General features: G+C 42.4%; 1 protein-coding gene across 1 annotated transcript; it reads right to left on the bottom strand.

The window, feature by feature from the left end:
• Window positions 1-2,357: 2,357 nt before the first annotated feature.
• Window positions 2,358-9,018, bottom strand: LOC121770468 (protein Ycf2-like). Its single transcript, XM_042167196.1, has 4 exons — window positions 8,894-9,018; window positions 8,528-8,789; window positions 2,667-2,784; window positions 2,358-2,614 (listed from the first exon to the last, which is right to left on the bottom strand). The coding sequence occupies exons 1-4, from the start codon at window positions 9,016-9,018 to the stop codon at window positions 2,358-2,360; spliced, it is 762 nt and encodes a 253-aa protein (XP_042023130.1).
• Window positions 9,019-12,219: the final 3,201 nt, after the last annotated feature.

Below are 12,219 nucleotides of genomic sequence, written 5' to 3'. Positions count from 1 at the left end.
CAAGTGAATTTAAGAGATTATTATTGTCTTTGAACCTTGAGTGCCGTTGTGTCTTCACACATGGCGTCACTCTTTCTCTTGGTCGTTTCCGCTGTGTCGTTTCGTTTAATTATGTTATATTTGGGCCGACAACTTTAATTATTAGGATAATGGATATTCTTGGTTATTTATTGGGATATTAATTGTTGGTCCAACTTGTGATTGAAACCCTAATTCTTTTCGTCTGTTCATTTAATACTTTTAATCACGATCGCCCGTATTTATTAACCCTAAAAGGGCGGTCGTGACAAACCCCCTCCTCCTCACTTCATTTCAGCTTGTCCTCAAGAAAGTTCGATGAAGTGGAACAAGGTGCTTAGTGTAGAAGAAACTTAACAACACAAACTTCTCACACATGAAGTAGCTAGAAAGAGCGTGTGCACTTGATATTTCTCAATCTAACAGGTCCAGAGGATTCACTAGATCACATGGTCCAGGAGATCATGAATCTATCAGAAATGGTCGTTGGATGCACTTTTTCTTCTTCAAAACCTCAACCCACTATACTATTGGCTAGTATAGAGCAGTAAATATCGATCCCACGAGGACGGACGTGCTACGAAACTGCATTCAAGATGTTTTGGGAGGGGTTGGCTGTTGCCACGCAACAAGTGGGTCAAGTGTTTATGGGGGGATTTAATTCTGGCTCTGGTCCCTGGGGACCAGACTTCCTAGCTACCGACTTTGTTTTCTTTGGTGGTGGTGGGGCTGGTTCATCATCCTTCCTGGCCTTCTGTCCTGCTGGCCTCGGGATATCTCTCTTCACTGGTACACTAGTAGTGGCGGTGGTGGTGTCCTTTCTCTTCTTGGCCAGGGTAGTTGCTGGGGTGCTGGATGCTGGCTTCACTGGGGAGGCTCCTGGGGCTGGCTGTTAGGGCTCTGCAGCCGCTTTGGAAATCATGCGCTGCTGGGCCAGGATGATCTGTTTCTTGACCAGGACGACCATTCTCATCATTACATCGACAGCCTGGGTCATCTTTTCTGTGTGCACCTCCATCAGTCCCCTCTGAGCCACTACATTATTGCCCAGATTCAACATCATCTCTTCCATCCTTGTCTTCCACCCATCATCGGCTACTCTTGCTATCACCTCGTCCTTCTCTCTCTCGGTCTTCACTGTCACCCCCTCCTGTTTCCCGACCTCATAAAATTGGACTTCGCCATCCTTTATAATTGTGAGTCCCTTATTGAAGAAAATGGAGAGATCAAAACTCCATGGGGCATCGCACAGGGGCAGGTGGGTGACTGAATCAGCTATCTTCATGACCACATTCCTCTTTATGAAGGCTACTAGGAGGTTGCAAGTGTAGAGATGACGATCTGAATGGGTCCTGACCAGGTGGCATGCTTGGCCTAGCCAATAACCAAGGTGCACCTTCACGCCCTTCAGCATGCACCACATAAAATATAGCCCTGGAGTGGTGAGAGTCACGCCCACTTGACCCAACAGATTGTACCCGATGTATACTTGTGCGAAGCGGAGGACGTGGTCAGTGATGTGTACTCCTTTGGAGGCGCTCATTTTGAATTTACCCCCTTCTTGTGGGTAATCATCTTTCAGGCCTGGTCAGCTACGAAGCCTTCTATTTTCTTTGGTGGGGCGATTTCTCTTTCGTTCCAGGCCCCCTCCTCGTCCTCCTCGAGCGTAAATAGCCACATCCTCAGTGACCACTCCCTGATACTCATTACCATATTGTCGTTGAACAATCGGAATATAATTGAGCCGACGTCGGGATCTGTGATGGATTTGAACTTAAAAGATGTGAAGAATTCTTTTGCTAGAGCCACTAGCACCTCTTCCATACAGTGGTCCAGCAACCACTCAAACCCTATGCTCTTGAAATAGGAGATGAACTTCTCCTCTGCACCTAAATCCCTCAGGTCCAAAAGATACAGACTTTTTTCCGACTTTGCCACTTTTCCATTCGACACTCGTCCTTCGCACGCCAAGCTCTGTTTAGGGTCCTCGAAGTGGACCATTGCATCTAACAACCTTCTGGTCACCAGGACCTCCATCTTCTTAAACATACCCTCTTCCTCCTTGGGGTTCTCTGTCTCCTCCTCAGACTCCAGTTGCTTTTCTTCCTCTTCAGTCGGCAGGGCAAACGGTACTCGGATTGTCTCTGGGGCGAGCACATGATCACCACAGCCTTGGAGGCCTGGCGAGGTTTCTTCTTGCGGGGCTAGGCTTCTTGCTTCCCCTTACGTTTCCTTTCCGCTTCGAACCTCTTCTCCAGGGTCTCTGACGAGGCATCCTAGGCAGCGACCGGAGTTTCCTGGGCCTGAGGGATATCGTCCCCTGTCAGAGATGCTCGGCCTCAGTTCCCCTGTCTAGTTTGCCAGCGCTGCGTGTTCCATCTTCGTAGCTCGACGAGAATGTCTCGTAGATGTTCTCTCATCTGCGGGGTTCCCTTGTCCTCTGATGTAACATCATCTATCAAGACGATCTCAGCCTCAATCTCTTTCTCAGCTCCTTGATTTTTGGCTTTCTCCTCGATAGCCAGCGTTGTTACACCCTCATAACCAGCCTTCTCAGATGCTACATCACTCTCAACTGCTTCCTCATCTCCCTTACCTACATTTGCTTGCAATATACCCTTCAGCCTTTTCGTCCCCAACTAACCTACCCTCTTCTTCATCCTCATGTACCTCGCTATCCACGTCACCTTCTTCGGCTTGCTTTTCTACCCCCTCGCCCTCAGACTCAACCACCTTATCTCCCTCTGCCTCACTACCCTCAACCTTCTGATAAGGATTGGGATACGACGAAGGACCCGTTGGATATATTGATCCAAGAACCCCATGTATAAGGTTTGGCAGCGGACTCCCTTGATTGATAATCTGGTTTGATCCACTTCCAGAGCTTAGAAAACCTCGACCCGATGGCTATATGAATAGCCAAGAACCTCGGTATGGTTGAACGCCACAAGAACTTGCTCAAAGTATCTTGATAAGTTCCAAACAAGTGAAAACCTCTACAAAGAGAATTCAACTCACAAGACAAAGTCTATTTCGTATTTGATCAATGGTGTCTTCAAATGACATGCTTACAAGCCTATTTATAGGCTAGAATGGACTCTTGAAAGTCTCACATCATTAGTACAACTTAAAACACTTAAAAATGACTCATAATAAAAGAAAAGTAACTCCTAAACCTTTGGTGTAACTCTAGGATATCTAAAGTCACTTATTTAACATAAAATGTAACTAAAATAGACCCTTCATTTTGGCTGCTCCAACTTGGACGAAAATGCATCATGTATCATCAATTCGGGACTCCAAAATGTGATATGTAGTGACTCCACACTTCAAGTCTTGGGCTGCCAACAAACTTGAATAATATTCACCACTTGGCCCAATGTAGAATGGTCTTGTAATTGGGCTTTTATTTCAACAACTAAAAGCAACATGGACTCCTTTATCTTCTTAGCTCTAGCTCTTGTAATTGGCCCTCTTGGAATGATCAATGGATCCATCTTCTTGTCCTTGTAGATCAGCTTGGTTGTGTCTCCATCATTCCTTTCTTCTTCAAGAGGATTCGTCCTCGAATCTAATTCACCAACATAAGGAGATAAATCAGAAACATTGAAAGTAGCACTTACATTAAACTCACCAGGTAAGTCTAGTTTGTAAGCATTAATATTTACTTTTGCAATCACTTGGAATGGTCCATCTCCTCTTGGCTGCAACTTGGACTTTCTTTTCGAAGGAAATCTCTCCTTTCTCATATGCAACCAAACCCAATCTCCCGGCTCAAAGATGACTTGTTTCCGACCCTTGTTGGCTTGCTTTGCATATTGTTCTGTCCTCTTTTCAATGTTGAGTCTTACCCTTTCATGCAATCTTTTCACCATTTCAGCCTTAGCTTTTCCATCAAGACTTGCACGTTCTTCAATAGGTATTGGAATCAAAACTAGTGGACTCAATGGATTAAAACCATACACAACTTCAAATGGAGAAAAGTTAGTAGCAGAATGAACACTTCGATTATAAGCAAATTCAGCAAAAGGTAAGCATTCCTCCCAACTTTTCAAGTTCTTTTTAACTAAAGTTCGTAGTAATTGAGACAAAGTCCTATTAACTACTTCAGTTTGTCCATCTGTTTGTGGATGACAAGTAGTAGAAAACAAGAGTTTAGTTCCCAACTTATTCCACAACACACGCCAAAAATGACTCACAAATTTAGCATCTCGATCACTCACAATTGATCTAGGAACACCATGCAAACTGACAATTTCTTTAAAGAACAAATCAGCAATATGAGATGCATCATCAGTTTTGTGACATGGAATAAAATGTGCCATTTTTGAAAACTCTCTAGGCCACAAGTAATGCTGCCATGTTTCCAAAGCACTAACCAAAGCATATAACTCCTTGTCATACGTTGGATAGTTCAATTGAGCTCCTTTCAACTTTTCGCTAAAGTAAGCGATTGGCTTTCCATCCTGCAACAAAACAGCTCCTATGCCTACTCCAGATGCATCTCATTCAAGCTCGAACATGTTATCAAAGTTAGGCAAAGAAAGAATTGGTGCAGTTGTAAGTATTTCTTTAAGGAGATTAAAAGCATGCTCTTGTTTTTCTCCCCAATAAAAACAAAAATCTTTTTTCACAATCTCATTCAAAGGTGCAGCAATTGTACTAAAATCCTTGACAAACCTCCTATAAAAACTTGCAAGACCATGAAAACTTCTAACTTGTGCTACATTTTGAGGAATTGGCCATTCTAAAATAGCTTTCACCTTCTCATTTTCCATTTCAATCCCATTAGCACTTATAACAAATCCCAGAAAAACAACTTTATCCATGCAAAAAGAACACTTTTTGAGATTTGCGTACAATGATTCTTTTCGTAAGGTATCCAAAACTGCACGCACATGGTTAAGATGTTCATCCACATTTTTGCTATAGACAAGAATATCATCAAAATAAACAACCACAAATTTTCCAATGAATTTTCTTAAAACATGGTGCATCAATCTCATGAAAGTACTTGGTGCATTAGTTAAACCAAAAGGCATTACTAACCACTCATATAGACCAAATTTTGTTTTAAAGGCTGTTTTCCATTCGTCTCCTTCTCTAATTCGAATTTGATGATAACCACTTTTCAAATCGATCTTACTAAACACAATAGATCCATGCAATTCATCAAGCATATCATCTAGCCTAGGAATAGGATAGCGATACTTTACCGTGATTTTGTTGATTGCTCGGTAGTCGATGCACATCCTCCATGATCCATCTTTCTTAGAAACAACAATTACCGGAACAGCACATGAACTCATGCTCTCACGAATTTTTCCTTTGTCCAACAACTCTTGCACTTGCCTTTGAATTTCCTTAGTATCTTCGGGATTGGCTCTATAGGCTGGTCGGTTTGGTAGAACTGCCCCGGGAACAAGGTCAATTTGGTGTTCAATACCTCTTAATGGAGGTAATCCACTTGATTCTTCCACTGGAAAAATATCTTCGAATTCCTGTAAAAGAGACACAAAAGTACTTGGCAAAGAAGTGGTTAATTCGTTAGTGGTAAACAGAGACTGTTTGTACACTAAGATGAAAACACTCTCTTTTTCAACTATTGCACTCTTTATTTCTTTTGCTCCCACATAAAAATTCTTTTTTTCATTCGGACTCTTTTCACTTGACTCTTTTTCAATGCGCTCACCTTTTTTCCTCTCATTCTTACTTTTCTCTCGACTCCTTTTTTCACTCGACTCTTTTTCAATGCCCTCACATTTTTTTCTCTCAACCTCACGAGCTCTCCTTGCTTGTGACAATTTCTGTTGGTCCTCTTGAACTTGTTGAGGTGTCAATGAGACAAGCATAATAGGCTTGTTGTTGTGCTTGAAGGTGTAGTGGTTGTCAAATCCATCATAAATCACCCTACGATCAAACTGCCATGGCCTCCCCAAAAGAATGTGACTTGCATGCATTGGCACAACATCACAAAGAACATCATCTTTATAATTGCCAATTGAAAACGAAATTAGAACACATTCATTAAGCCATTGTAGCTTGTATGGATTAGGATATTTTTTCGTTGTTAAGCTCAACTTTTCCACCATTTCAGAACTTGCAACATTTGCACAACTACCACCATCAATAATCATTATGCAAAGTTTACCTTGGACCAAACACCTTGTGTGGAAGATGTTCTCTCTTTGTTGATCATCATTTCTGTTTTGCATGTTTAGAGCCCTTCGAACCACCAAAAGTTTTCCATGTTCTGGTCCAATCTCCTCCAATTGTTTATCCTCCTCCTCATCATCATCATCTTCACATTCACTTTCAGATTCTATCTCTCCATTTGGCTTCAAAATCATCACCCTTTTGTTTGGACATTGAGATGCAATGTGTCCAACACCTTGACAACGAAAACATTTGATATCTCTATTTCGAGTAGAAGTAGAAATACCTTTACCCTTCTCAAATTCTTTGGACTTGGATGTCGACGCTTCATTTTGGGGTTTAGAAGCTGCCCCAAAATTGGATTTGGATGAAGTCCACTCATTTGTCCTTGACGAATGAGAACTTGTTGAAAAATTCTTTTGGATTGTTCCCTTCTTCTTCAATTGTCCCTCCACCTTCATGGCCATATGAACCATCTCCTCCAACTCCACATAGTGTTGAAGCTCCACAATGTTTGCAATCTCCCTATTCAGCCCACATAAGAATCGAGCCATGGTTGCTTCTCTATCTTCTTCAACATTTGCCCTAATCATAGCAATCTCCATCTCTTTGTAGTACTCATCAACAGATTTAGTACCTTGTTTCATAGATTGTAATTTTTGATACAATTCACAAAAATAATGAGAAGGTACAAATCTCTTACGCATTATTCCCTTCATTTCTTCCCAAGTCGAAACTGGTCTTCCTCTATATCGCCTTGTACTAGTTGTCAATTGATCCCACCAAACTATAGCATAGTCAGTGAATTCAATAGCAGCAAGCCTAACCTTTTTCTCCTCGGAATAGTTGTGACATTCAAAGATGAGATCCACCTTTCTCTCCCACTCCAAATAAGCTTCGGGGTCACTCCTTCCTTGGAATGTTGGGATCTTCAGTTTGATACTTCTCAAATCACCATCAACTTCATTTGTACGCCCTCTTCTACCGTTTCCATGCCTCTCATTTCGATGCCTATGTGAAGCATTATCCTCTCCTCCACTCTCTTCTTCCTCGTTATTGTTTGCATTTGCTTGAAGTTCCAGCCTCTCCAAGCGCTCTGAAACACTTTCCAGAACACGTCCAAGCCTTCTAAAATGTTGTTGGATGGCTTGCAACGTAGGATCAATTTGATTTTCATCAGTAGAATCCATCCTCACAGTTCACTCGTGTATCACACAAAAATAAACCTCACAAAACACTCGTGTATATCACTCATTGGCTTTTACCTCCCCTTAAATAATCTCACCACTTTAAATAATCTCACCACTCAAGCCTTTTACCACTCTTTCTCTTTTGCAAAGATAACACAAGTAAAAAACAAATCAAGAACAAACAAGAACTAATAATGACCAACCAAACTTCAGCCCTTGAATGAAGGATGAAAGGAAATGGTCAAGAAAATATGAGGTGAAATATGTATTTCGTTTTTTTTCTTTTTTTCGGTTTTTTCTTTTTTTTCAGTTTTTTTTTCAAGGATATGAAAGATAAACAATGTAAGATAAAGCTAAGGATAGATCAATACCAGTTGGCTCGTGATACCAAATGATAAGGATTGGGATACGACGAAGGACCCGTTGGATATATTGATCCAAGAACCCCACGTATAAGGTTTGGCAGCGGACTCCCTTGATTGATAATCTGGTTTGATCCACTTCCAGAGCTTAGAAAACCTCGACCCGATGGCTATATGATCAGCTAAGAACCTCGGTATGGTTGAACGCCACAAGAACTTGTTCAAAGTATCTTGATAAGTTCCAAACAAGTGAAAACCTCTACAAAGAGAATTCAACTCACAAGACAAAGTCTATTTCGTATTTGATCAATGGTGTCTTCAAATGACATGCTTACAAGCCTATTTATAGGCTAGAATGGACTCTTGAAAGTCTCACATCATTAGTACAACTTAAGACACTTAAAAATGACTCATAATAAAAGAAAAGTAACTCCTAAACCTTTGGTGTAACTCTAGGATATCTAAAGTCACTTATTTAACATAAAATGTAACTAAAATAGACCCTTTATTTTGGCTTCTCCAACTTGGACGAAAATGCATCATGTATCATCAATTTGGGCCTCCAAAATGTGATATGTAGTGACTCCACACTTCAAGTCTTGGGCTGCCCACAAACTTGAATAATATTCATCACTTGGCCCAATGTAGAATGGTCTTGTAATTCGGCTTTTATTTCAACAACTAAAAGCAACATGGACTCCTTTATCTTCTTAGCTTTAGCTCTTGTAATTGGCCCACTTGGAATGATCAATGGATCCATCTTCTTGTCCTTGTAGATCAGCTTGGTTGTGTCTCCATCACCTTCTCATCTCCCTTTGCCTCACCACCCTCATCACCCTCTTGTGTCAGTTTCACCTCCTTCTCATCCCCTGCCCCAATACTTTTTTCATCTCCCCCAAACTTACCCTTTTCCACATCTTCTTCAATTTCATCCTCCCCCTCTTTGGTGTTCTCTTCTTTTTCCACGAGGGTTTCAATAGGGGATTGAGCTTCGATGTGGGAGGTTGGTACTGTGGGGGTTATTTCTTGGGCTAGGGTTTTAGGTGGAATTTGGAGATTTCCTCTGTGTGTGAAAAGGGCTTGAGATGTTGGTGCTTCTACCAAGGTTTGAGGTTGGGCAGGAATTTCCAGGGGGTTAATTGTGAAGCGGCTTCTTCCTTTTTGAACTCTTCGGCCATTCGCGCGAAGAACTCGCTCGGCTTCTCCTTGGGCCCGAATCTCTTCATGAACTCCCTCATGAGTTGCTCAGGGTCGGAGTTGTCGGTGGTTGTTGCAGCGATGGGAGCGGCCATGACAATAGGCGCGCTCGTAACAATTTCTGGCGGTGGAGGGACTGCGGTGGTTATAGGCAACGTGATTTGGATAGGTGCGGTACGGCAACCTCTGATGGCGGCACTGCAGTGGCTTTAGAGTGGTAGGGTTTGATGATTGTGCCCTCTTTGATGTTTCCCCCGCCGTTCCCTTTGGTGGTTGTGCATTCTTCCGGCGGGATGTGCTGGCCGAGGGTTGTTTCTCCATATGATGAGCGGTGGTAGTGGTGGTTCACTGTACAGTTGTCAGAACTGCAGAGAGAGTTTGGTGAGTTATGAGAGAAATAATATTGAGAATGGGAGTTAAGGATTTGAGGGGAAGTTTTCTTTTAGGAAAAAAAGAAAATAAAAGGAAAAAATGAAAATAAGGAAAAAGAAATAAGAAAGGATATAAAAATAAATTGGGTGGATGAAGCTGTACGGTTGCGTCCTGACGCAAGCAATCGTACGCTTCCCCAGAATTCGAAATTCAAAATTTAAATTTGGAAATCACTGCCTCTTTTCGTCCATTTCTTCCCCCCCTTCATGACATATGATCCTTTTAAAATTTTTTCTCAATTCTCCCTGTTCATATCCCTGCAACACTTAGAAAAATTAATTAAAGACGACACGCCGAACAACCTGGTCAAGGGGATATGAATCCAAAAAAATATTTTCAATCTCAAATTGCTTTTCCAGGTATGCTCGGTGTTTCAAAAATATTTTTGGATAAATAATTTATTTCTTTGTTTGGATTTACTTTTTTTAGATAAAAAAATACATATTCACATTATTTACAAAATGTGTTTAAATATTCTTGGGAATATCATGGTTCAGTCCACAGATTTTAAAACTCCATTCCTATCTACCTGACCCAAGAAATCCCGAAGAATGCCTAAACAACCTGACCAGTTAGGCGATAGTGGAAAGTATACGTAGTGGAATTTCTTCCACCACACACAGCTCTGAACTATCCCTAAATACCTTGACCCCGTTGCCATTAACAAGAAAAGGTATAGAGTTAGAAGCGCTTCCTTGAATTTCCATAGCTCCATTCGCTTGAAGGCCAACGATCGTGTAGGGTCCTATCCATTTAGACTTCAGCTTTCCCGACATTAAATTCAGCCTCAATTGGAACAAAAGACCTTTCTGGCCAACTTGCAATTCCTTGACCCGGAGGTTTTTGTCATGCCACAACTTGGTTTTTTCTTTGTACCACATTATCGCATCATACGACTCTAGTCTCATTTTCTCCAACTCTTGTAGTTGAAGTTTCCTCTCTTCCTCATAGGCCTAGGGCTTCAGATTCATCTCCTTGATCGCCCACTAAGCTCTATGTTCAACGCCCATATGGAGATGACACAACTTGCCAAAAACGAGCCGGTAAGGCGACATTCCAATGGGGGTCTTGAACGCAGTACGGTAGGCCCAGAGAGCATCATCCAACCGTTTGCTCCAGTGTTTCCTTGACGGGTTAACTGTTTTCTCCAAAATTCCTTTTATCTCTCGGTTGGAGATCTCCGCCTGCCCGTTACTGTGTGGATGATATGGAGTGGACAACCTGTGATGTACTCCGTATTTCTTCATCAGGGCCTCCATGGTGCGGTTGCAGAAATGCATTCCTTGATCTGAAATCACCACCCTGGTCACTCTGCAGCGGCTGAAAATATTGGCCTTTAGGAACTTCGTGACTTCCTTTGCTTCACTCGTGGCCGTTGCCTTAGCCTCTATCCATTTTGATACGTAATCTACTGCCACCAGTATATAAGAATTTCCATAGGAAGACGGGAATGGACCTATGAAGTCCATCCCCCAGACATCAAACACTTCACAGACGATCACTGGGACCTGGGGCATTTCATCGCGAGCGGAGATTCCCCCGGTCTGTTGGCAGCGACCACAACTCTGGGAATACTCATACGTGTCTCTATTCAGTGTAGGCCAGTAAACACCGCTGTCCAGAACTTTCCTAGCAGTTTTTCTTGGGCCAAAATGTCCACCGCATGCCAATGCATGGCAATGGTCCAATACGTCTCTCTGTTCCCATTCCAGAATGCACCTTCTGATCACCTGGTCTGAACCCATTTTCCAGAGGTAAGGATCGTCCCAAAGATAGTACTTGGCTTCATTCCTAATTTTCATCCTCTGGGCCCGGGAAACTTCTGGCTCACTAGGGAGCTCTCCCGTGACTAAGAAATTTGTCAGGTCTGCGAATCAAGGTTCTGCATTCAGCTTAAACTTCCTATTCTCTGAATTTCCTGGACCAGTTATCGTTACCACTTCCATCTATCTAATCGGTCTAGAAAAATTCCCCGCGTAATACAGATGCTCTTCTGGGAACGCATCTGATATAGCTTCCTCTGTATCTCCTTGAAAAATTCTGCTCAGATGATCGACTACCTTATTCTAGGTCCCCTTCTTATCCCTCACTTCCCAGTCGAATTCTTGTAGTAACAACACCCAACGGATTAGTCTTGGCTTAGACTCCTTCTTCACCAACAGGTACTTAATAGCTACGTGATCAGTGAACACTATCACCCTCGACCCAAGTAAATATGGTCGGAACTTCTCAAAGGAATACACAACAGCTAGCATTTCTTTCTCCGTGGTGTCATAATTCTTATGGGCCTGGTTAAGAGTCTTCGAGGCGTAGAAACTCACATAGCTCTTCCCATCAATTCTTTGACCTAGCACTGCTCCGACGGCGTAGTCACTGGCATCGCACATCACCTTGAAGGGGTGATTCCAGTCTGGAGCTCGGATTATTGGGGCTAATACAAGCTTATCCTTCAGGATTTGAAAGGTCCCTTGACATGCCTCGTCAAAGACAGAATCGACATCATTCTGCAGGAGGCAGGTAAGCGGTTGTGCGATCTTTGCAAAATCCTTTATGAACCTTCGGTAAAAACCCGCATGACCTAAGCATCCTCTCACTTCTTTCTGACTTGTGGGATAAGGCCGCTTCGAGATTACATCCATCTTCGCCTTGTCTACTTGGATTCCTCTCTCAGATACAACATGGCCCAGGACGATACCCTCTGGGACCATAAAATGACACTTCTCGAAGTTGAGAACGAGGCTCTTCTCCTGACACCTTCTCAGAACAACATCCAGATGACCTAAGCATGACTCAAAAGAATCTCCGTAAACAATGAAGTCGTCCACGAAGATATCTATACACTCTTCTAACAAGTCGGAGAAAAT

Source organism: Salvia splendens, chromosome 16 (assembly GCF_004379255.2).
Source record: "Salvia splendens isolate huo1 chromosome 16, SspV2, whole genome shotgun sequence".
Taxonomy (NCBI): Eukaryota; Viridiplantae; Streptophyta; class Magnoliopsida; order Lamiales; family Lamiaceae; genus Salvia; species Salvia splendens.
Note: the sequence above shows the minus strand (reverse complement) of the source record. Positions and strands in the feature narration are given on the sequence as shown.